The sequence below is a fragment of the Vipera ursinii genome (assembly GCF_947247035.1).
Source record: "Vipera ursinii genome assembly, chromosome: 10".
Classification (NCBI taxonomy): domain Eukaryota; kingdom Metazoa; phylum Chordata; class Lepidosauria; order Squamata; family Viperidae; genus Vipera; species Vipera ursinii.
Genome location: NC_139520.1, coordinates 22402557 through 22428042, shown reverse-complemented (window position 1 = coordinate 22428042; position 25486 = coordinate 22402557). Strand labels below are relative to the sequence as shown.

The 25486-nt window shown below is 52.2% G+C and overlaps 2 protein-coding genes across 2 annotated transcripts; both read right to left on the bottom strand.

The window, feature by feature from the left end:
• Positions 1-3899: 3899 nt before the first annotated feature.
• RPL13 (ribosomal protein L13) lies at positions 3900-7161 on the bottom strand. The gene is made up of 6 exons (XM_083370422.1): positions 7094-7161; positions 6669-6786; positions 6262-6403; positions 5710-5883; positions 4957-5013; positions 3900-4100 (listed from the first exon to the last, which is right to left on the bottom strand). Exons 2-6 carry the CDS (start codon positions 6770-6772, stop codon positions 3942-3944), a joined length of 636 nt encoding a protein of 211 aa, XP_083226548.1. The 5' UTR covers positions 6773-6786; positions 7094-7161; the 3' UTR covers positions 3900-3941.
• Positions 7162-8444: 1283 nt separating this feature from the next.
• On the bottom strand, positions 8445-25141 carry SPG7 (SPG7 matrix AAA peptidase subunit, paraplegin). The gene is made up of 16 exons (XM_083370385.1): positions 24758-25141; positions 23494-23625; positions 20654-20895; positions 19824-19963; positions 19052-19154; positions 17807-17932; positions 17420-17582; positions 16793-16966; positions 15299-15423; positions 14241-14343; positions 12418-12528; positions 11573-11688; positions 11326-11482; positions 10997-11160; positions 10635-10712; positions 8445-9560 (listed from the first exon to the last, which is right to left on the bottom strand). Exons 1-16 carry the CDS (start codon positions 25080-25082, stop codon positions 9261-9263), a joined length of 2559 nt encoding a protein of 852 aa, XP_083226511.1. The 5' UTR covers positions 25083-25141; the 3' UTR covers positions 8445-9260.
• Between the last annotated feature and the right edge of the window lie 345 nt (positions 25142-25486).

Sequence of the window (25486 nt, the reverse complement as noted above, 5' to 3'; positions counted from 1 at the left end):
CTTCCACACCATAAAACAGTAACAACTGTGTATCTCAGATACTTGGGAAGGACTCAATAGGTGGACAAAAATGCCAAATCGAGTCTAAACATCTGGCTGACCACATGACCAACCATAAAAATAATATAACAATGTACAGATTGTGCAAAAATGCAGAAGAAAATAGATTGTACAGTCAGCTCATGCAAGAAAATCACACTGATAATAAACAATGACACCACACAGTTTCCAAAATGATTCATTGGAACATCTGTAAAAATTATCATAATTGGTGAGAACGTATGAATTGAAAAAGAAGTTGGGAATAAGCAGATTAAAATATTGTGAATACAAACTGATAGTCTTGGCTCATAACACACCAAATTTAACTGTAGTTGAAGACAAGAAGGTGTGGATAATGGATATGGCAATACCAGGGACAGCAGAATAGAAGATAAAGAATTCCAGATCACAAAGTATCCAAATCTAAAATTGAAATTGAATGATTATGGCATAAACCAGCTGTGGTGTTCCCAGTGATTATTGGCACACTGAGAAAAATATTGGACAGCACTTGGAAAATCTGACATTGGGCTTAAAATACACCAACAGCACAATTCATTATTGGCTTTGGGCCCATCCTAACACCCCCTCCCCCCACACCAAAAGCCCTCTATGACTCCGTGAGCTGGCCAGGAGTCTGCTCTTTCCAGGAACCCTATTTCAAACTGAACCATTCCACTCTGGAGAAATAATATTTTATCTGTTCAGCCACAGCAGATCACTGTGAGTCACTCCTCAATAATGTTCTGGCTTTTGTGTACGCCACACATTATTATTTTTTTCCTTTTCAGGAACAAAAAAGGTGTGATGAATAACGGAAGGTTTGCCAGTCTGCAACCTTGCTTTGATGTTTACAGCCATGCTCCGTCATCTGAAGGTTGTCCTTCAAAGGACACCTCAGGCACCACTTCCTTTTCCACCCCCTTTCACACCTGTCAGGACTTCCTGCACATATGAGCATGGAAGCACGTTGAGACAATTGCAATGTCGTGCTTAAAATGAGGCTGATTGTTCTGCTGACTGGATCTTAATCAATGCAACCCGGCAACTTGAATACCACTCTCAGCGTGTAAAATGATGTGCACACAGAGCACCTGGAGAGTGCTTTTACCTCCTCAATGGGCTTCTGGCCTTTGGTGTGCTCTTCAGTGACACAACTGAGCGGTGCAGATTCTTTGCGCATCCCCAGAACCCTTGGAGGAAGAAGAATTGCATTTGCACTGTGGAAGTGGTGATTGGCTGATGGCTGGCCTGAAGCCATTGAGACCGAACAGGTTCTCCTAATCCCTAACTGGGGTTTGTTCCGAACAGACACATCCATTGGGAAGCTGTACGGTATCTGAGCATGACCAATCCATGAGCTATGCTGGCTGTGGAGCTTTCCTTTGCCAGCCCGCTCCCCATCCTCCTCCAGCTTGTTCCTTGAGCACCCTCAGGAAGGCTGGTCCATTTCCGAACTCCTACAGATGGTTAAAGGACTCCAGTGACATCTTTTCACTGAGTGTCATTAAAGGATTCTTGCAAAATATCTGGAGTCTGGTAGCCCCTTTCTGGCTTCTGCCTTTGAATCAGATTGGTGGGTTGGAAGCGAAGTCTCCAAACCTCCGCCTGGTTTTTGGCTACTGTAGACTAACATGGTTCTCCTCCCACAAGGAATCCTGTAAGCGATTCTGATCACATCAGCTCAGAAAGCAGAGGAAGAAAGGCGGCTGAGAACAGAAGAACGGAAGAAAGGAGCTGGAGCAGCTGCCTCTGAGGAGCTTTGCTTACGACAATGGATCGGAACCTCTAGTCCTGAGTGCCCAGAACAAAACTGACCAGAGGAAGGACAAGGTGACCACCAACAAAGGAAGCCCCCACCTGCCCAGTGTACTCCATGTTCCCTCTTGAACAAGACACCATCCAGCGTGCTCCAAGTGGGCAGTCTTTGCCTACCAGGATGGCTGGGCTGAGATGTTTGTTCCTGCACATTCTAAGGTTGGCAGCTTTTGCAAGCCAGGAAGGTGTAACTGGAGTAGCCACTTTCCTGTCTGTGCTGACCGCCGGAGCAGCCGGTGCCCAAGAATCTGGCTATTTGCTCAGAGCCAGCAAGAGCGGAGGGAGAATGTCCTGTCTCCAAGGAGAACAGTTGGCATCGTTGGCTGCTTCCTGGGGAAGGCTTGGGAACACTTTCCCTTGCCAATTGCTTCTCCAGGCCTGCTGCTGACAGCCGGAGTTCCCTTGCCCAGGTTTTCTCCAGAACCCTCCTGTTGCCCCTTGCACGAAAGGGGCTAGCCAGGGAGCCCCATGGAAAAAGGGATGCGTGCAAAGGAAGGTATGCAAAGGTCAGGCGACAGACGGATTGGACTTGCTGTGCCACCTGCCCAGAGCAATGGATCCTAGGCTCCGCAGCGGTATCACAACCTCTCTCCTTTTCACTGAGTTTTAGAGCTGCATTTCCCACCCACAGCAACTTGTAAGATAGGGCGACTCCAACCCCCAGAATTCCCCAGCCGACCAAACCTCAGCTAGGGAGGGAACAGGTCTGCCTTGATGCTCTCTGAACGCCTGGCAGGTTGGCATTTGCTTGAGGGTGCTCAGTTGGGAGCGGTTGCCGTGGGACCCAGTTGTTGTTCATTCTAAAGGCCTTGAAGTTCCTAAGATATATCAAAGGCTTCTATGTTTTGCATTGCAAATTCCTGGCTTGGGGGAAGAGACCCCTCCACCCAACCTGTTCTACCTCCCAATCCTGTGGTGCGTATTAAAACTGAGGAACCTGAGCAGAACTTGCTGTTTGGCCGCATGAGAACGCAGAATGGCGTGTTAAGAGAGGGCCTGCTGGGCAGAGTTCAGGAGACAAACAGAGCACCCTCAGGGTGGGCTTCTCGGGTTGGAGCTCCTGCCCCCCCTCCAGGGTGGTGGGGCAGCAGGGCCTTCTGTGCCTGGATGAGTGCTGGGAAGCAGCCAACTTGGTGCCCTGCTGCCCCCGTGTGGAGACTGCTGCCTCTGCAGCCCTAAGCCAGGCAAAGGACATCAGCATCTTGTTCAACAGTGACAGATGTCCCAGCCTGGCTTCCCACCCCGAACCTTTACTGAAGCATAAATGTCACTCCCTTGGCTCATACCTTGTCAAGCTCTACCTAAAGCCCAAGCAGCCACCCACAGGAAGGCCCTGCATTGTTGGAAGATGCTGGCAGCATTTCAGAGAGACAACTTGCTAAGCAATCTGCCATAACGGGCACAGGCAGACTCGGGCACCCACCCATTTGCCCAAGAGGCCCCAGCTCTGAGCAGGACAGTTCCAGGACTGTCAACCAAGCTTAGCTTCCGCCGAGTGATCAGCATCACCATTCCATCCTGCCAATATAAAGCACAAGGGGTGGAGGAGGCACACCTCAGGATAGTTTAAAACCCCCCACCACACATATAAGCAAGGCAAAAACGTGCAGAAAGTGTAGCAGCACATTCGCTTGGTGGCTTCTCTGGATTTTAGAAGACAAAATACAAATATGACAGGAGGTCCCACCCCCCTCACCCCCTACTTTGCTAGGAAGCAGCTCTTGATCCCACTCGGATAAACTAATGAACTTCTACATGCACAGAAAAGCATTGAGACGGCACCCCAGAACATTGATAGGGATGTGAATGTGACTTTTCCCCTCCGACTCCTCACAAGCTCCTCTTGAGTGCAGCGAAATCTTATGTGGCCACCCTGGACAAACAGCCCGTTCTTCCTCCAGGAGCACTTTCAACAAGTACGGTGAAGCTGGCAGCCTGCCCCATCTTGCTCTCAGCCATTCAGATAACAAGCACCCCGTTTCTGGGGCAGCCCTTCTATCCCCCCCTTTCCATCCAAACACAGGAGGACACGCATCATAGCAAGTTTCTCCTTGTTTATTGAACCGATCTGTCCAAGCAGTTTATTTCTTCTTTTCCACGTCCTGCTCGGCTGCTTCCTTGGCTCGCTTGGCCCGGATGCCGAAGAGCCGAGCGTTTGCCCGGGCCATGCGCAGAGTGGCGAAGGCCTTGAAGTTCTTCTCTTCTTCCGAGATAACCCGGGCCTTCTCCTTTTTGTAGGCCTACGAAAGGTAAGAGTTGCAACAGTCACAGCAGATCCTCTTTTCTGCTTTTGACCGGTTGCCACCTGTGGCTTAACCGGCACGCTGGGCCTTGTTCTATTAGCACAACTGCTCACACTGCCTGTAAGAAGTTCTTAGTAGCAGGCTTGCCCAAGTTCAGTTATATTCAGTATTAAAGCTCTCCAGAAAATATTTTTCTTCGCAACCCACATGCTTCTAAATATGGCTAAGAGACTGAAAAGAAGCTGCCAGCTGATAAATAACTACAGAACTGCATGGTTCTGAAAAACTGCTTCCCAGAGCCATGAAAGTAGACCAAAAGAATTAAAAGATTGGAATGGCATCATGAGAGCCAATATAAGAAATGTCTTGTTTAGGAAAAAAAGACAGGTGAAGGATGGGTTAAGACAGGACAGAGATCTGCCGAACTAAACAAGATGAGGACAAAATTTATCTTCCAAATGAGTTAAACCCGGTGAAACTGCTTCTTCACACCAAGTATAACTTATGGAATTTAGTGCCACAATAACATTTATTTACATTTATACAGCTACCATCTTACATCAAACTCTGGGAAGCTCCCAATCAACCACGAGAACTTAATACATGTATCGGTTAAGACCATAAATATTGAAAACCTGGTCAAAGTTAAGCTTCCAACATTTGTGTTAAATCCTCTTGTGCACCTCACCCAATGCTTGGGGGAAGAGTATCTCTAAAGCACATGATAAGCCCACCCTCCCCGCAAAAACACCAAAGGCAAAACTTAAAAAGCTTCAGTTAAAAGCAGGAAACACCTCCTGGTTAACAACGCTTGAGGAAAGATCCGGTAAATCCAGAAACCAGGGTCACTTACTGTTTTAATGGGCATAACTGGACCAGACAGTTGTGTGGCCATCTTGAGTTCCTCTGCCTAAAGAAACAAGGAAAGAATCAACAATAAGAGGCTATACACTTCTGTTACTGGACTGCCAAAAAATAAAATAAATAGTAGTTTGGGGAGGAATGGCTGGTGATGGTGGGTCTGCAGCTGCTAGGATATCTAGAGGAAGCCAACTGACAATCCATGGTTTTCATAAAAATGCTTTTGGTGGTAAAGCAACCCACATGGAAAAAGGGTTGCAAATCACCATTACCTCTTGGGACCTACCTTCAAAATGGGCCAGCACCAAATGAAAATTATCCCCACTATAATTTACTGATCAAGGCACTTTTAACACAGTTCTCGTAAGAAACTACGCCAAAAGTAAGTCACTGCATTATGGCTTAGTGCATGACTCCAGATGTGCATGACTTCAGATCTTCCTTCAAAAACATGCTTTACATTTCACTTTGGTGCCACTTTTTCTGCTCCAATGCAGACAAACTGTAACCTCCAGGGTGAGGAACTAATTACAGGGCTTAGCAATGGGCAATTCGGTTCACCAAACACAAGCTGCAAAGAGCCACTGGCGTCAGCAGATGGAAAATCCACCAGGCCTCTAATTGAGTAGCAAGCCTGATGCTCAAACTCTCAACGCAAACTCCTATCAGAGTTAAGACTGAGATTTCTAAGATGCTTTATTACAATGCTCTTTGCGCCAGCTTTTTATACAGACTCTGTCCTTACTGTGCTGTCTCCCTTCTTGGGTGCAGAAGACTTCCGGGGAAAGAGGATGAGCTTAGAGCGATATTCCTTCAGCCTTTGGACGTTGGCTTGCAAGGCTTCAGTAGACTTGTTCCGGCGCCTGGGATCCACCGCGATACCAATTGTCTGGGCAAATTTCTTGTGGATACCAGCCATCTAGGGAGAGTCATGTGGACACAGAACTTAAATCTAGGCAAGTCTGAACTGCTACTCCTGCTCCTTCTGGGGAGGCAGGACAGTCATCAACTGGAAAAGGGTTCAAAGCACCATCATCATGGAGCTGACAGGTATTTGGGGGCGTCACCATTAGACTGTAAAGTTTTGACCACAAATGGCTTTTTGGAGGCAAGAGAATCACTGGCAAGATTTTGCTTAGTTTATCAGATTCTCTGAAAACACAGTCACACCAAGAAAACTGATCAAGGGAGTTTCTAATATAAAATGAAATCTCAGCATAGAATAACCCTGATTCTCAAATGATCTAGGCAAGACAACCCACAGGCATTTCTCTCCCACGCCTCCTTCTTCACTCACCCGGAGCTCTTCCAGGCTGAATCCTCTGCCCAAACGGACCTTTGTATGGTATCGCACGGTGGGGCACCTCACGACTGGTCTAACTGGCCCAGATACTGGGCGAGGAGCAATACGGCGGGCTTTTGCCTGGCGGGCTTTTCTCCTGAGCGGGAAAAGCAATAGAAAGGGCTACATCAAGGCCTGCCTATCGTCTCTGGCGATGAATTATAGCAAAACCAAGCAAGGTGGCCACAAGAAGGAGAAACGAGGCCGGTGGGGTGGGGGCAGCTACAACCATCAGCTTCATGGGTTCAAAGGATCATCAATGAGGTACAGCGATTCCGGAGAATTCTCATCATCTGGCTGTAGCAACAAAGCCCCTTCCTACTATCCAGAGCCTGGGAATTGGATCAGCTCCGTGAGCTCACCTGCGGATCTTCCTGGCAGGCTGGTTGAACCACGTGGCCACTCGTCTTTGCCAGTCCTTATGGAAGTGGGGCTTCAGGATCATGCCATTCCGGCTGGGCGCCATGCCTGCTCAGATCCCTGAAAATACAAAACCAGCTGGATCCCCCCGCAGGCCTTCCGGGCGCCATTGCAGCAGCCGCTTCTCCCCGGCGGCGCCAGCTACGCCTCCGCCCGGCCTGCTCAGACGGACGGGGCTCCTTGCCGGCGGGAGGGTGGAGAAGCCCTTCGCTCCCTGCCGCGGCTCCGCTTCTCGCCCTCCGAGTCGCCGGAGCTCAGCCGCGAGGCCTTCCCGAGGCCGCCCGCGCGCCTCGGCGGTCGCCTCCGCAGTGCGGGGGTCGGATGGCGGCCGATGCGGACCCACCGCCAGCCCAGCGCGAGAACTCACCTCCCGGGAGAGAAAATGGCCGGCCGGAAAAAGAAAGAGGCGGCGCGAAGGATGCCGGGATATGTTGCCGTCGCCGCATCCAAGGCGCCCCGGAAGTACGACATTTACCCCGGCCAATCTACGCAGCGCAATTGCCAATTTCTGTTTCCAGTCGCTTTGCCAGTCACCAAGATGGTGCTTAATTTAAAGGAGCCGTCGTGCTCACCTCTGTGGTTTCCATTGCACCGCCTTGAACCAAGCCAGAGAAATGCAGATCCTTTTTCCTAATCTGATGCCTTCCAGATCTAGTGGATTATACTCTCCACTAGAGAACGTGCTGCTCCAAGAAGGAGGGGGGGGGTAGTCTGCAGTATCTGGACAGCATCTGATGCAGGAAGAGTGGAATAGGTATTACAGAATGGGAGACAGATGCTTGGCACGCAGCCACGTGTTGAAAGCGTTCCCGAGACTAAAACTTACTCTGTTGCTGTAATTCAGGGGTGTCAAAACTGCCGACCCGCGTCATGTCGAAACCGCGCCCGCCCCAATGCCAGCAATGGGGGGGGGGGGAGAGTCGCGATACGTCACGTGACATTGCGAGTTTGACACCCCTGCTCTAATTGAAGTGTTTTTATGTTCTTAGGCAAGAGCATAGAGATGTTCAAGAAGGAAAAGGCGGCTACATCTCCAGAGCACAAGGGCTGCCCGAGTTTCTTAAGCAACACGAAACCCTGCTTGTTGCGGCAACATGTAATTTTGTTAAAGGCAGTTGTACCATATTGGCAGAAACAATGGATCATGCTGAATAAGCAATGAAAATTGGCAAAAATTAATATAATAGGCAATTTGGCGCTTCTTGAATTTGAAATAAAGAAATTTTAAATATTTGGACAACGTGGAGTCCTTGGTGCTCTCCGAGCTTGATAGTTTGCTTGCAGACATTTAATTAACCCACTAGGTAACATCACCAGTGCCACTGTGTGTGTGTGGGATTTGCACTGTTTATATACAGTAGCTCGCCCTGTGTGGGTGTGGTTTTCTTCTCATCAATTTCTTCATTAGGGTATTGTTTTCTGCTTGAATATTTATTTGATGTTAATCACTGCTTCTCTGGGTGTTGCTGCTGGAGAGGAATTGTTCCAGTTTTTTTGTTTCCTTTTTAGTTTTTTTTATCTCTTTTAAAGTGTGTAAATACTGGACAACATACAATTGTTTAAAAGAATAGTGATCATATGGCACTAAATCATGATTTCACATATGTAATAAACCCATTTTTGATGTAAAGAGGAAGATTCTAGAAAAAGCAAAGAAACCAACATTGTTATCTCTCATCCCGAAATCCCCCCCCTTAAAGTTCAACAATACTTGGATCTGCACTTCTGAATCTTTATTGAAATACAGTAGCCTGTTGAAAACAAAATACAAGATTCTCCAGTGTAAAAAAGAAAAGCAATTAGATGTACGTAACCTAAAATTCCACTTCATTTATGCTGCAGTTCCCAAAATTGACAAACGAGTTTTCATGAAGATGTTGCTAGGCTGCAGACAAGCATAGGGAGCTTGTGGCTCCACTTTAGATGCTGCTGAGCCCCAATTCCCAGCAGCTTTTGCTCTCTTGCCAAGCATTCAATTGTGTTGCATAAGAATCAGATTCCCCTTGGGAAAAATGCCCAATATCACCAGGTAGGAACTGGGCGACTTAACCTAAATTCTCCACCAGAACAAATTGTGGTGCAGGTTCCTCAGCTGACCACCAGGTGGCAGACACGATCACAGGAGGTGACCGAGCCTTGCAAAAGGGGGCGCTTCGGTAGCAGAACTAAAATAGTTGCTTTTCTCAACTCCGCAATGCAAGTGCCTATTTTGAAACGGTAAAATGCCTCTGTGCACTGACAGATCAGTGCGAGCTTACGAGCCAGTCTCTCTCTCCCATCCAAGTGCATGGGAAGGTGCTCCAGAGAGAAACCCAGCATCCTACTAGGAGAGATGGAAGTGAGATAATGCTGCAAGTGGCACACACTGCTTTGGACAGATGTGAACAAAAACAAGGACTGGGAACTACCATCTCCTAAAGGAGATTCAAATTAACTTTGGGCAGAACCACCCACAAAAATTCCTCCTCTCTGTAAGCAGCATCCAGATCTGTTGATAAAGCTGGAGTAACCCTTGAGTTCACGGCTTGGCCTGCCTATTGCCCACATCCAAACTGGGCAGGACTGAGGAGGCAAAAGTACAGCTTCCCAGCACTTCTACACTTGGAAGAAAAACCTGAATTCAACCGGCTACTCGCTCCACAGCTCAGGTGAGGTTCCTCCTCCCCCTTGTAACTGGGCGACAGGGGAGGCTCGCCTGTGTCCTGCTTGTCTCTCTCTGCTTCAACCCAGCTCTGCGGGGAGATGGTCTTCTTGGGTCCGTGGGGGTGAGGGCCAAGGAGGGCCTCGATGTCATCGTAGTTGATCACTTCTTTCTCCAGCAGGGCATCTGCCAGCTAGAGAGGAAGAAGAATTGGCAGACAATAAATATGCCTCGGAAGCAGCTTCGGCATTTGCCACAGGAGCCAAAAATGGAATGGGGACACAGTGCCCTACAATGCACCTGATAATGGGAAGGAACTGGCCCCAGCAAGCCCTCTAAAAATGCAGAGCTCTGGAGAAAGGTTTTAGCCCCTTCCCCGTTTCCAAAGCTGGGTGCAGTTTTGTAGTCAGCTACAAAATATTTTGCATCAGGGAAATCTGGCTCTAAAAGGCCTTTCTCCCCTGACCCAGGCATTCCAGCTGAGGAGCCTCCACTGCCAGAAACAGCTGCACACAGCAGGGATTACTCTGCCAGTGGGAAAACTGAAAAGTGGCAAACCTGCCACATTTTCTTTTGGGAATGCAGGATATCTGGAATAACACGAGCTGAGTTTACTTTTGCATCTTCTCCATCCAGATATTCTGGAATCAAATCACAGACCTGCCTGTCCTGGAAGAAAAACAAGATGCTCCAAAGACTTAGCACACCGACGTGAAATGTTTTGCACATCCTTGGCAATCTCTAGTTTCTGGCACTTCCCAGGTGAGGGATGACATGGGGTAGAATTCACCCTCTTTCCCTACACAGACCCTGCTAGCCCAGAAAAGGTAAAGTGGTGAGAATGTACACCATGGGCATGTGCAGCATTGTGTAAGCAGGAGACAAAACCTTCCTGCTCCTCCAGAGAGTATCTGGTCCACTTCAGAGTGCAAAAAGCCTCTCTCGGTTTCTTTGGCCTTTCAAGGCCTGGACAGGCTTTTCAAACCACTTTGGTTCTTGGCTCCAACGGCACAAAAGGGCCCCCCCTGCTGAAATGGGACCGTCTTTGGGGTGCTGCAGTGAAGCCATCCTAGCAGAGGCCTGACCTCTTTGCCAGCTTTCAAGCAGGAGTGTTACTATATATTTTTCTTTTAATACCATACTTACTCTGAGATTCACTTTAACCGCATAGAAGCGAGAAGGGAGCAACTTGTTAGGAACTGACTGCTGGTCCTCTGCCAGGCTTTCACCCTCCCCAGCCACCTCCAGAACTGTATCAGAGCCTTACCATCTTCAGTTTGTCCCGGTTATCCATCAGCAGTTTCTCTGTGCGCCTATAGGCTTGGGCTATCAGCAACTTCGCTTCCTAGGAAAGATGCCAAAAGATAACTCTGGCAGGAATGGCAGCCCCAGCCGGCTAAACCCACTGATCGCAACCTCTGCCCTTTCAGTGGAAGGTCCCCGCCAGGAGAAAAGGCAGCCGAGGATCCAGCATCCTGGCACTGACTGCCCAGTAGACAGAATTAGGGCCCTTGATAATCTCCCTGCCTGGGAAGCTGCAACCGGGAGGGGTCCAGCGTCAGGAGACCTGCGACTAGAAGTGAGCCGGTCCCGCTTCCCCCGCGGCTCTGCCTCCCTGGGAGAGCTTACATGGTCCATCATTTGCTGTAAGCCTTGGCTGAAGGGGCGCCGTCCAACCCCCGGGCCGCTTTCCCTCTCTGGGAAGGACAGATGGCCGATGGCCGGCATCATTCCATATTGTTTCACCATCGAGTAGGCTATCCTGGTGACCTTCCGGAGGTCATCCTGGGCCCCTGGAGAAAGGCAGGAGGATAAAAACAAAGGCCATGCTGGAAGTTTTAAAAGGCGGCCAAGGGGCCTTTCAAACTCCATCGGAAGGGAGGCACCCGCTGCCCCTGGGAGGCCAAGGCCGCAAGTAGCTTCCTGGCCCTTTTCTGCGCAAGGCAGGCCCTCCTCACCTGTAGTCACTTTATTAAAGGTGATGGCTTCCGCGACTCTGCCCCCCAGCGCCATGCATATCCGCTCGAAGAGCTGATCCTTGGTCAGGAGGTACTGGTCCTTGGGCAGGATCTGGGCAAATCCCAGCGCAGCGTTTGTGCGAGGAGCTATGGACACCTGGGGCAGGAAAGGGGGAGGAGGAGGAAGAATCGTGAGCTAACCTGTTGCGCTCTGCAAATCTAGCTTCACGGCAGAGGGCCAGCTTACTTTCAACACCGCTTCCGTGTGCTCCAACAGCCAGCCCACCAAGGCGTGGCCCGATTCGTGAAACGCCACCACCCTCCGCTCCTCCTGTGAAAGGATCTTGCTCCTCTTGGCAGCTCCTGTGAAGGGGTGGGAGGAAAAGCTCACTGTTTCCCAGGCCAAGCACTCAAAAGCCTCTCGCCTCTCTCGAGTTGTGAGAACGCTTGCTTGAAGAAAGGCCTACAAATGGGTTGTTAGGCAACCATGCAAGTCCACAATCTCACACCTGAGACTTACGGAACCGTTTCCAGTCTTAACTGCCATTAAACGTTGCCTCACCAAAAGATATCCTTGCAGCCAAGAAACATCCCCACATAAAAACTGTATCTCTGGTTAGAACCAACCGGCCCTCCCCAAAGACCGGCTGCTTGGGTGAGGTTCCCCAATAGAAGACCTCCAGTAGCCTCGCTCTGCCCCTACAAATTCCAGCAAGCGTGATTATTCTAGGCCAGCAACTGTGGAGACTCCCCAACTGAGAAAGGACTAAGCTAGGCTCTGCTTCCATCAGATCTTTACTGCAACGGAAGTGCCGACAGACAACCCCCAACCTTGGCTAGCAGTCTGGGAGCTTATATCCGTCCACTGGTGTTTACAGCTCCTATCAACACCAAGGGACATCCGGCAGGTTGTTCCCCAAGCGGAGCATGATCAGAGACGATGGTCCACCCCAGACCCCAAATGAAGCAGGACTGAGACCCAAAGTGCTTTGCTCGGCCGGTGACCCCTTAGGTGGCTCTCCTCCCAGATCTAGGCTGAAGCACACGACTGCTCTCCCCACAAGCCGCCAGAAAAGAACCAAGAAACCTTACCTGCAATTACTCTCTCCACAGCACACTCGAAACTGATGGTGTGGATGGATTTGTATCCCTCTCTGGCAGCGTGGAGAGCCGCCTCATTGCAAATGTTGGCAATATCCGCTCCTGCGGAGAGAAAGCCACGTCTCTCGCCCGGTTTCTACAGCACTGAAGGCACATCGTCCGGCAGAGCCCAATGCAAGAAGAGAGGCAGAGGGCCGGCCGGCAGTGACACCGAGGGAAAGAAAGCCAGCCGCCAACCCAGCTTGGAAGGCAGCTGCAGGCAGCCCCTTGAGTTGGGGGCATCCAAGCTGCCAGGTCTCGCCATCCTTCCTTTCGCTGCCTGCAGGACGAGAGGCTGTGCAGCCTTCTCTTGCGGGATCTGATCTCAAGTGAGTTAATTCACATTTAACTCGTGGCTCCATTAAGAGTTTCTTCTCGCTTACCTAATCTTCAAAAACCTCCATTCTGGGCTACATTTCAGGGCTGGCGGGTTTCCTAAAGGCCTCGGGATTCACACAAGCCCCTCACACTTGGGCTCTAATTGCTCGCCTTTTAAAAGAACAGCTTTTGCATTTTTCTTCCAGGAAAGGCAGTGAGCCTCTTGGCCACATCCAGGTAGCTGGATGAGGAGGCGAGGGAAACGTAGCTGACAGAACTGGCTCGGTTTCAAGTTGTGCAAGGTAATAAAACACTTTTTAACACCTGACAAAATTTAAGCTAGAGAAACACTGCAGAACGTGGCTTCTGGATTTCTTTCCCAATCCTTTACTGTCAGCGACCAGAGATGGCATCAGCATTTTATTCTGTGTCATGAAGTAATGCATTTGGATGTGTGCGTGTGTGTGTGTGCCCCTGCGTTTTGTGTGGAAGTGTGAACTGAGAAGCCCAGGGGCGGCTGTGTAAGACTGATCATGTGACTGGGATGAGGCCAGGAAGGGGCAGCCTCAACTGTGTGAATTGCTCCCCCTCCCAAAGCACCAGGCAGAGGCGTTCCTGCCCTCCTTTCAGAAACCCTTTGGGAATGGTTTTCATTTCCGTGACTTTTCCTCCAGGGACTTGAGGCTCTGCACGTGCTTCCCTTTGAGCATGGCGACCAGCTCAAAGACAAGGGGAATTCGGATCGTGGTCCAGCTGCTGCAGCTGGCAGATTTCACAGGCTCTTTACAGCTGGCAGCCCATCAATCCCCCTCTGCCTTGGAAGGTATTTATGATCTTCCCCGCTTCAATAATCCTTAGTTTTTGCTTCTCTATTTAAACCTCATTCATTGCTAGCATCAGGGATTTTTCTCTAAAAGCTTTGTTTAAACCAACCGTGGGATTTTATTTAAATGTTTAAAAACTCAGAAAATAAGATGATCAGCACAAGGAGAAGAAAAGCAAGCCGCCTGGAGTGGGAATGTGGAAGGAGGTTTCTGCAAATGAGAAACAGGCTTTTCAAGGAGGGAGCAGACAGCCGGGGCCGCTGGTTGTGCTGTCTAAGCAGGATTCAAACCGCAGGCCAGGCCTGGCTGCCCACACAGAGGTGCTCCACATCTGGGCAGCAAGGAGTTAACCGGGCCCAGCCACAGGGTGCTCCCGGGAGGGGGGCCAGGAGAACCAGGAAAACCCAGCCTGAAATGGCCCTGATGTGACTGCAGAGTTTGCTGGGGAAGAGGAGGAACATCTGTTCTGAGTTGGGGCGTGGGCCGAGTGGACAGCAGCAAAGTGGCAGCCACAAGAGGATGGGGGCTGTGCCGGGCGGGAACGCAGAGGGGGCTCCTTGCTCTCTGTCCCAACAGGAAACGTCCCCATGGGGGGGCGCTAGAGAAGCTGGGCCTTGTTCCCCCGCCACGTACCACTGAAGCCTGGGGTGAGTTCAGCCAAGCGCTGGGAGTAGAAGCTGCTGGGCTGGGACAGCTTCAGCCCCTTCAGGTGTTGCTCGAAGATCTCCCTCCTCTCCTACAAAGAGCAGAGCAGAGCAGAGGTGTTGCTGGAGACACCAGCGGGGCCAGCAGAGCCGTCCAGACCTGGAGGGCAGCGGAGGGCTGGCCGACCTCGGGCTTCAATGCTCAGCCAGCCTGTCTGGGTCTCGGACCAAACAATGGCCCTGGCTGCCCCACGGCAGGTGCAACGGACACTGACCCTGGCCGAGGCTGCTCTAGGCCCAGCCAGCCCACCCTGCTCTCCTCGGCCGGTCCAGCCGTGCCCTCCATGCCCAGGAGAGCCAAGGGAAGAGCCTGCTGAGATGGCTGCATGTGGCTCTCATCACCCCGCTTTTGGTTAATTCCGTTCATCCCAAGCCCGCACCGAGATAGCGAATCCAGACTCACAAACGCTCCCCTTCCCGCGATGCATGGATGAAAAGGAGGAAATGGGGGTGGGGGGGCAGATCAGGTTGGCTCTGTGCCAGAGTGTGACTCATTTGGCTGGTTACAATAGCCCCGGTTAGAGCATCGGGCTCAGCTGCCAGGACGTCCTGCTCCTCCTTCCTTCAGGGCAGCTGCGTGGCTTGAGCTCCTGGTGCCAGAGCGGATCAGGCATCTGAGGAAAGGGCAGCTTGGCCAGGAAAGGGACAAGGAGCTGCTGCTTTCCTTGAAAGAGGGGAGCCCCAAAGAAAGAACGCAGTAGGGGCCTTGCTACTGAGGGACACCCCTTTTCTCTGAGTTCAGTGCCGGTTCTAGGGAGAGCAGTGAAGGCGCCAACTCTCTCTGCGGTCCCACCTTCCTCAGCCCGAAGGAAAGGAGCAACAAACTGCTCAGGCTCCTGGCTTTGAACAAGCATCTGAATCAGACTCAGATTGAATAATCACAACAGGGAAAGTGGGGCCTTCAAGGCAGACGACAGCCCGTGTGGAGCTGGAGACTTTTGATTCAAGAATCCAGGGGTGCACCTTCCTCAACCTCCATTATAATACCTGCAGAGTGGGCAGATCAATAAAAATGTGGCGATCAAGCCTCCCGGGTCTCATGAGAGCGTTATCCAGGATATCAGCTCGGTTGGTGGATGCCAGCACGATGACGTGGTCTGTGGTCCCCATCCCTGCAGAAGAGAAAGGGTGGAACCTCAGAAACAGCTGAGATGGGCAAGGATGCCAGAGGTGCCCTTCTCTGGGCCTGGGCACAGCTGCAGTGCAGGGACAATCCAGTGTGGATGGTGGAGCGAGGAAGTTACAAGAGGGAGGCGCTTGTAAACCCTTGGCGGGGGGGGGGGGGAACCCAAGTTATATAATTATAAAGTATAGAATGTCTCTTTAAACCACTTGCTTGCACTCTTCAACTGAAAACAGAACTCAGACATTGGTGTAATCGGGAAAATACCCCCCGTCTTTGCAGACAACTCCAACTGTAAAGACGCTGCCCCTTTTGGGCCCTACATTGCCATATTCAGCCCACAATTTTCCCCACCACTCAGCATCAGCCAGCATTTGGAAGACCTTGGAGGTCTTCTAGTCCAACCCCCCCCCCCACTCAAGCAGGAAACTCGATACCATTTCATTCGAAGGGCTGTCCAGTCTCTTCTTAAAAGCCTCCACAAAGAGGGGCTTCCTGACCCTCCCCAGCTTGGCTATCTGAAGGCTTGGGCTCTTACGAAGGGCACTAACAGCATTTCAAAGCAAGGTGCAAACATAAAGCAGAAGAACCCACAGAGGTTTCAGGAACAGAGACAGCCAAACTTGCTCAGAGGAGCGACTTAGGCAGTTGACTCAGCATCCACATGCCAGTACCTGAGCCTGACTCATTCCAACCAGCCTGAGCAGAGATCCATTTTTGCTTACAGCTCTATAAACCCAGAAATACGGTTCAACCGATCCAGAAGACCGAGCAGGCAGTGGCTGCCACTTCTGACATGTGTCAGAGCGAGCATTTCTTTAATTCAGGCCGCGCTGCTTCCGTGGGGGCCTCCCTCACCATCAGCCTCTAGCAGGAGAGAAGACCCTCCGTCTTCCCAGCACTTCCATCTGCCTCCCTTCCCCGAAGTGACTCAGACTTTGAAAAGAATCCCAGAACACAGGAAGGGGCGGGGCTTTCCTCCTGCCCGGCCAAGCGCTGGAGAAAGAGGATCAGAGACGAAGGAACTCCCTGAATTGCTCTGCTTCCCCAGGAGAGGCGTGAACTGCCTGTCCAGCAGCGTCAAATGCAGCCGCCAGCACTGACGCTCCTCTTCCCTTCTGGCCAACAGACAGAAAGGCATCCAAGGAGAGGCGGCAGAGGAAAACGTCAGGCCTGACAATGAAGGGAAGTCCAGACCTCCAGATCGAAGGAAACAGGCAGCAGCTCGGGAGAATGACCCAGAAATGGAGCGGGGAGGGAAGGGGCATCCCGGAGGGTAAATGCCATATTAGGAGAGGTGAGGTGGCAATAAAAGACTCCAGACTTCAAAATCAAACTCTTTGCCATCAAAAACTGACCGTCCATTTCTACCAGCAGCTGGTTCAGGGTTTGCTCCTCTTCTGTGTTGGAGAAGCCAGACATGTTTGTCGAGCGCCTTTTCCCAACCGCGTCTATTTCGTCTATATAAACGATGCACGGAGCACAAGCCCTGGCTTCCTTGAAGAGACTCCGCACCCGGGCAGCGCCAAGGCCTGCAGACGGGCAAAGAGGGGGTTAGCTCTGACCGAGGGACTTTCCAGACTGCGTCCGAGGGAGGGAGACGTGGTTCTGGAGAGCTTGTGCTCCTGCTGCTTGGGACGCTCACGGCTCTCAGCCCGACAAAGCTACAGGCTGCTGGGTGTTTCCAGCCAGGCGGGGTTTCTGCCAGGGGTGGCCAGAGAGCCAAGTAGCAGCAGGGGAGCAACCCAGGAAGCCTGGCTAGTCAAGGTCCCGAGGCCACCCAATCCTCCCAGAGAATTTGGGGCTGCAGCAGCAGATTTCTAAGGCCAGAGACGGTGGAGGAGCAGGAAGTGGGAAGCAGGTAGGTGGGAGCAGCAGCAGATCAGTGACAATCCACACAAGCATCTTTATGAGAAAACTGGATCAGGTCCTCTGGGAAACATCTCCTTCCAAGGGCGGCCCCACATCGGAGAAAGGGGACTCACCGCCAATCACCTCCACAAATTCGGAGCCAGCTATTGCCAGGAATGGCACCTGGGCCTCTGTAGCCACTGCTTTTGCCAGCAAAGTCTTGCCGCAGCCTGGTGGTCCAAGCAAGAGGGCACCTCTGGGCACTTTGGCACCCAGCTGGAGGAAGCGCTCCGGACTCTAGAACCAAAAGGAAGGGATGGAGCAGAGCACACTCGAGAAACGAGGCCTTGTTCTCTTTCCCACAGGTGCAGCCTCCCCTACAGACTCTTTTGTCTGAAAGCATCTTGGGATGAGCAAAGGCCCAGCCACATTCTAGAGGAAGCAAAAAATGGTTTGCAGTTTCCCCCCAAAATTCCCTGTCCTCGGCCTTCCTGCTTCCCAAGGAAAGTTATGTCATTTACCTTCAGATAATCCACAAATTCCTTGACTTCCATCTTGGCCTCGTGCAGGCCTGCCACGTCCTTGAAACTGATCCCTTTCCCAGATTTGCCATCCACGATTGTGAAGCGAGCCCTTTTCAGCTGATTCTGCCAAGGAGGGGAGAAGAAAGCAAGCTCTAAGCCCTTGTGTCTTGTGGTGCTTGGAGGGAAAGTTCTGACGGACAGAGGCCTGTGGCGCCTGGCGCAAGCTCCGCACCTCCCCCCCTCCCCAGAACAAAGCCTAGGCGGTGCTACTTCCTGCTTTCCATCCCAAGCTGGGGCTGCTGCCCTGCGAGTGGATACCAGGGAGCTGTGGGGTACCCTTCAGCTGAACATGTACCTCGCAATCAAGCACAGAGATGCCCATCTACCTTTTAGATGGAAGGGCTGGTGGCTTTCCTGAACCCTAAGCATGCTTTAAACAAAGTGCGCAGCCCCGGAACTCCAAAAGTGCTGCATCTCAAGGGGTCTGATTGGGGCCCGTGGAGCAGCCCTGAAAACAGCAGGCATCGCGTTCTGGCCTCCTCCGAGCCGGAGTGATGGGCAAAACCACTACTTACCTGAAACTGCAACACGGCCATTATTATCCTCTGCTGAGCTGATCTTTCAGCTCTGCTTCCAGATGGGCTCTGACAACAGGGCATGAAATGCAGCCCCCGAGAGGAAGGGGAGCCAGCCTTGCGAGTCAGCAGTTTGGAAACAGTTCTTCCCTCCGCCCTCCCCGCCCCACTCTGAGGCTCTAGGGGAGAACTGCCACATCCCTGGACGTGCTGGGCAGTCTGGTTTGGGGGCAGAGTCTTCACATCCTTGGAGGGGCAGACAGCTGGGGAAGGCTCAGTTCGGAGTGCCTCCCCAGCCAGGCACATGGCTCCTGGCGGGGGAGGGAGCTGCTGTCCTAAAGCACAGGCAGGAGGGAGGGCTGAGAACTGCTGCAGGGAAGACCAGAGCAGCTTATGCCCAGCTGGATTGTCTAATAAACTGCACACTCTGCTGACATGCAGACGTCTGCAGACTTGCTGCAGGTAGAACGCTGGCTCTGGCACTCCCTGGAGCTCAGCCTTCCCAGCTGAGACGGGAAAAGGACTCTCTTTTCTCTCTCACACACACACACACGTATAGGGGGCTGAACAGCAGACAACCCCAACAGAGCAAGATGGAGCCCCAGACTGCCCAGTCTCTGACCACCCCCATCTGGATGTCAAACCCCCCCATGGGGAGGCTACTTACGAAAGCACTGAAGGCGCCCTCCCTTCCTGATAGGCCAGCCAGCCGAAAAATGTACCACAGAATGCCAACGCTCACTACAGTCATTCCCAAGGTGTAGAGGGCACTGCCAAGACAGGAGCACAAGAGGGTCAGGCCTCAGCAGCTGGAGACTGGTCTGAGTTTGGTGAGCCAAAAACACAGTAGAAAACTGGATTTCTTGAATCCAGTACGGAGCATGGGTTTTTGGTGATTGTAAATACTTTGGCCGCACGTTCACTTAACATTTCCAAAAGAGGAAAAACAGGTCCCATGCAACTTCAGTTTGGGGGGAAGACTCAAAGGAAAATCTATGCCAGCCCACTGCGACAAAGTGGTGTTGTGCGTCTGTGTCTTTCCGCAGGAGCCTCTGCCAAGAGGCAGAGTTTGCTGCCAGTGACAGACCATCAAGCCACTCCCAGGCTGCAGGGCTTCCAGTTACAAAATTGGACATTTCCCCATGAACTCCAGAGGCCTCAGGCTGAGCCCCGGTCCTGGTCTCTGCGGCCTCCTATGGAAATCAGGTCCTCCATTATGAAGGTGTGTGATTCCGCTGTGGGTCGGACAATTCAAGCCAGTCCATGGAGAACCTGTCCTAGACCTCACCTTCAGGAGAGGCCATTAGTGCTCAGCACCCCTTCCGGCTATTCTGCACCCCAAGATCACAGTGCAGACAAGCAACTGGGAGGGAGGAAGGCGGACCAGAGGGGCTGCCGCGTGGGGGCCATTCAAGCCCTCCCTCCTAAGCTCTCCGTACTTTCCAAAGAAGCTGCTCCGCCTGTAAGAGACGGGGATCCGGTCGTTCAGGTCGATGTTCAGCTCCTCTTCAGCTGCTCGCAACTTCTCCTCAAACTTGTCAATGTTTGCCACCTTCATCACATAGGTCAGGCTCAGCTTCTGTAAGACACAAAAAGGAGCCAAGCGGAGAAGCCCCCGCCAGGTGAGCCTCAGAGAAGGAAATGGAGAGCCACCTCTGAACACAGAGCCACCCCGTCAGGTGCGCAGGGAGGGACAATTCTAGAGAGGAAGAAAACAGCCCAACCCGGCAAAAACGGCTTCTTGACCTGTCTGACCTTTCAGCCTGTCAACATCCAGTCCTACTTGAAGTCTGGGTCAAAATGATATACACGTACGTGTGTGTGTGTGTGTGTGTGTGTGTGTGTGTGTGTGTATAAAAACAACAACAACCCAAGGCTAAAGTGATTCAGAACAATTACAATTAAGTATTAACATGCCGTATTCTTCGTATTTGGAGTTTTCCACCAGTTAACTCCTGAACTGAAAATTATCTAGATCAATGCAAAGATCAATTGTTTTAACTTTTTGTCAAATGCTTTAGCTACGTTCTATCTAGGAAGCCCTTCAAGTGATCAAGGAATACGTATATGCCATTGACTTCCTTCATTTCTCACATTAATTTCACTTAATTAAATTGTTCAGAAAAACATGAAAACTTCACAAAATGGGAGGAGAGGAAGAGGAAGTAATTGCGACTGAAGAATTTTGGCTCCTGATTTAAAAGCTCAGGGCCCACAGCGGCCGTTTCCCAATGCAGGAAGGGCCAGCCTTGCAGGAAAGGACACTCACTGGCCAGCCAAAGACCACGGCTCCTGGGTGCAAATAGATTTCCACGATTTCGCTCTCCGGCACCACTTGCACACTCTGGACCTCCCCCTTGGCCAGCAGCTCATTCACAAAGTCGTTCCAGGAGATGTTGCCCGCACTGCTGGTCAGCGAGTTCAGCAGGCTCATGATGATGGCAATGAAGAAGAGGACTTTCAGCCGCTCGCGATACATCTGGTCTTCCCTCTCCCGGCGTCTCTTTTCCTCTGGAGAGAGGAAACATAAGATCACACCAGGATGAACGTTACAACAAGCTGATTATGCCTCGGGCCACAGTCTGCCTCCCCAGCCTGTTTTTTGTTCCACATTTCAGCCTTCCTCAGAAAACAAAGCTGGGCCAGAAAACTAGCATCTGGTTTGCAGAACAGGATTGTGTTTCAGCCATTGCCCGGCCTGAATGGAGGGAGGCCAGAGCAGGGCTGGCCAGCTGGGCAGCAGGAAAGGCCTATTCAGGCCAGGCCAATGGCTGGTGAGCCGAAAACGTTAGGGAGCTACCTAGCTGGAATTCCAGCCCTGGTCCTCAGCAGGCAAGGGGGCTTTGTATTCCGAGACAAAAGTAGACAAAGCCACAAAAGGAAAAGACGAAGCGTGTATTTTTGTTTTAGGAACGGCCAGAACAGCATGGCTGCCTTCTGCTGCCACCATTGCCAAGGGGAAGGCTGCAGATAAGGCAGCTTTGCAATGTCTCCCGTTACTTCTGAAACTCTCCCAGGAATCACAGGGAAGGAATCTTTTGCCCCATTTTCTCCTAGGATCCTAGCCGCAGTACTCTAGTTTTAGCACTACAGGCGAAACTGCTGAGAATGGCAGATTTCTGGCAGTTTAAAACTCTAACAAACAGGCTTCTAAACCACCCAGCTTAGAACTGGGTTTAGCACTACTATGCCCTCAATCCATTCACACGTGCTGGGCTTGTAGCAGAAGCTCCATTAGCAGTGGAAGGAAAAGTAACAGCATCTGATGGTTCCTAATCTCAACCTCCTTCCAGACCCGGACAGCAGGATCCTGCCTTTAGCAGGTCAAGCCTTTTTCCTGGCCATGTTTGAGAACCAGCCTCCTCCTTGGGACCCACATCTGCATGGCTTCCGGGCCATCCAGCAAACCCCAGAGCTCTCTCTTTTTCAAACAGTTTAGAATTAACAGGTGAAATAGCTTTCCTTCCCAGAGAAAAGGTCACTGCCCATAATTCAGACTCCCCAGTACATGGCTGCACTGGGTCACAAAATCTATCCATGGTGCTTTCAATCAGATTCCCAAACACCACATTTATGAGCAAACAAAGGCATTTGTCAGCAGAGCCAACCCATTAAACTGGACGCCCAACAAGAGTGACAGTGCAGAGGTGCAGCCCTCTCTTGATAGCGCATGGGGGCTGGGGCTGCATTTTGCCAGGAAATGGTGACTGAAAAAGAGAGCTTCAACAGGGCTGAAGGGCAGCCACAGGAGCAGTTTTCAGGCCCCTCACACTTTCAGCTTGCAACACACTGGGCAGTTTTCCCTTGTCAGGAGGGTTCAGCTGCCTGAGCCAAATCACCCCCCTCTCTCCAGCTCTCCCACAAAACAGCTCAGGGACAGAAAGCAGAGCTGGCAAAGACACAAAGAGAATCCAGAACCTTCAACAGGCAGAAAGTGACATGGCCCAGCAAGGAATCTCTCAGGGAGTCCCTTTTATTCCAATGGCAGCAGGAGCAGGCGTGCTCTGGAGGCAGGAAGGTGACAGCCTCTCCCTTGAAAAGTTTGTTCACAGAGGCTGCTGTCAAAGGTCAGCCCATCTACCAGCTAAAAGGAGACTGAAGCAGCAGCCAAGCTGCCTTGTTGTTTTCAGGCACTCCCAGAACAAAATGCTCCTCTGACCAGTGATTCTGTGGGACTTAGTAGCTTGCACCATTTTAAATCACAAGCAGCAAAGCCCTTTCATCCTGCACTGTGTCTCAGATGGCTGGCCTCACCTCTAAGGTGGCCACAGGAGGCTCAGGAAACAAGGCGGTCCACTGCCAAGGCTTCTTTGGACAACTGCCCTTGCAGCCTGGAAGGGCCTCGGAGCTCAGCGCTCTTCACCAGTAACACCGCCTGGCTGGATCAGAGGAATCTCCCCTCCAGCAGTCAAAGCAGACGCTGCCCGTATGTTCTTTGCTCAGAGGAAGCCCCAGACCCATCACTTGCTCTCTCTCAAAGGCAAGCCAGGATCCAGGCTCTGCCCTGGGAAAATTCAGAGAAGCCACCTGGCCAGAGAAGACCTCTTACAAAAGCCCTTGTCCCTGGCCTAGACAGGGAGGGTCCTAGCTACCAGGCATCCTTCTTTCAAGCAGCTCCATACCCTTGTGAACTGGGACTGCACAGGAGGAGCGCTGCTTCTCCCATTAGTGGCAAATATATAGAAGTTACAGTAAGAATGTTTCCGAGTAACCATGAGTTGCTGGCTTCACTTGAATCCTGCTTTTCCCAGTGGATGTACAAATTACTTAATGGATATGAGAGACCTAGAATCACCTTCTCCTTCGGGCCCACCCTCTTACAAGCATGCTGTTTCCAGTCTGTAAAACCCAAATTGCAATAATGGCCTCCTGGGGATTTTGTTAAGAGAAACCCATGAAGGGTTTTATATGGATCATAATCGTTCGCATGTTTCTGGGCAAACACTGCCGAAGAGACCCAGCTTGTTCAGAATAATTTAAGATGTGGAGAGATCTGAGCTGGATGGGAGGCTATGTAAGTTGACAGAAAAGAGAAGACAAACATACTTCCCCAAACTGAAAAACCTGTTGGGGGCTTCATAGTAAAACTGCATAGAAATCCCAACTTACCCTCATCTTCCTTTGGGGATTTCCCTTTGGGCTTTCCCCCACTTCGGTCATTGCGATGAGAACCAGAGGTAGAAAAATAGCAGCAGGTGCCACCAGTAAGGAAACCCGCAGTCAAGGCCAGGTACCTCTGATCTGTTTGGCACAAAGAAGAGCCAGGAGTGCAGAATTGCTCAGCTGTCATTCCAAAACAAACAGAATTTCTCACAGTTCCAAATGAAGGGCACAGGTTTGGCTTAACTGTTAGCACCCAAGGGCAGAGGCAGGACCTACAGCTCCATCAGAAGGCCCTTTCCACCATCGCCTGGTGAACCATTTCAGTGGGGCATGGAGGCAGCAGATGTGGGAAGGAAGGCAGGCCCACCCACCCTCAAAGGGCTTCAGGAGAAGCTTCAGAGAGTTCCTCCTTCCTCCAGAACCATTTCAAACTGTTTCTTCAAGGACTCCCACGACATGACATTAAGTGGGGAGAGGGGCGGGTGGGGAAGAGCTCTTCTGCTCCAGTGCCCCAACTGGGCCAGGATGCTAATCTTGTTGTGCCAGATACAAACCCAGAAAAGCGCTCAGGCATTTTAAACCATTTTATGAAACAGAGGGCTCTCTGACCAGCCTCTTTTAGGCATTTTATGAATTGCTGTAGCTGATTTTTTTTTAAAAAAATTACTATTTTCACTGTAGAATAGCATTTTTATGGCACCCAGTATATCTATCATACGGGGAGGAGTGATATAAAAACATTTAAGTGAAAGTCAATGCTGCCTGGCTTTTCCCCTCTATATCCTCATTCCTTATCCTTTTTTTTTTTTTACTCCACAGAGCAACTCTGGGGCAAAGATGGAATCCTCCCGGGGATCTTCTGCGGGCTCCTCCGCAGGGGAGGCTCCAAAGGGCGGCGGCCCAGCCTCGGCCTCTTGAGCGAGCTGGAACCAGAGGAAAGAGAAGCTCCTCCTGGGATCAAACAATGGCGAAGAGCGGAGCCCGACAACCCCCCAGGCCGCTTCCCTCTCTCTGGGCAGAAGCCCCGCAGCCTCCGTTGCCCAGCGAGGCTCCTCTTTATTTTACTGCCGGTGCCATTTCCGCGCCGCCCGTCTCCCCCGCAGCCCCGCGGCGGTTGGAACCCGAGCGGAAGAAGAACCGTGCGGAAACCCCTCAACCCAGCCTTGGAAATAGAAACGGAGCCCCTTAAAACGGGGGAGGGGGCGTCCCCCCCAGTCGGGACGGGTCCGCCTTGGGGGCTTCCGAGGGGGGCGCGGCGCTTCCTACTCACGCAGCAGCCTCCGCAGCCGGGCGGGGATCCAGGCGGGCCGGGCCCAGCAGCCCCCCGCGGGCGCGGCGGACGGCCAGGGCTGAAAGGCCGGGCGGCGGGGGCAGGTCAGGGAAGCCCGAGCGGCCTCTGCGCGGAGCCCCCCGGGGCAGCCCGGCTCGGGCCCTGCCCGCCCGCTCGCCCGAAGGTCGTCGCCTGGCCTGCGCTCCGCGGGGGGGCGGCGGGCCAGAGTCCTCCGGGCACTGCTCGGCGGGGGAGCCCCGGGCCGGAGGAGGCCGCGGCCCCCGCGCCGGAGCAGCAGCAGCAGCAGCGAGGCGGCGCCCGTCATCCCCGGGCAGGCAGGCCGCGCGACGGGAAGGCGGCGGCCATCTAGGAAGCGGGCAGCCCGCTCTCAAGATGGCCGCCGCCTTCCTGCCGGGAGACCCCGTGCCGCCACCTGGCGGGGGGGAGGGAGGGGGAGGCCCGTCTGCAGCCTCCAAAGGAGGGGCTGGGACTGTGGCCTCGCTGCCCCTCCGCAGGTGGCGAAAGGGGGCTGGCCGGGCCCCATGGGTCTCGTGGTGCCGCAGCCCGCCCCCCCTCCGCCTCTGGGCCTGCAACCCTCGGCTGGCGGGTGAGAGCAGAGGGCGGCGGCGGCGGCGGCGGCCGGCGGGCAACGCTTCGCTTTCGAGTCTTTTTTCTGTCTGGAGCTGCCGGGTGACTGGGGGACAAGCCCACCCACGCCATCCCTGGCCC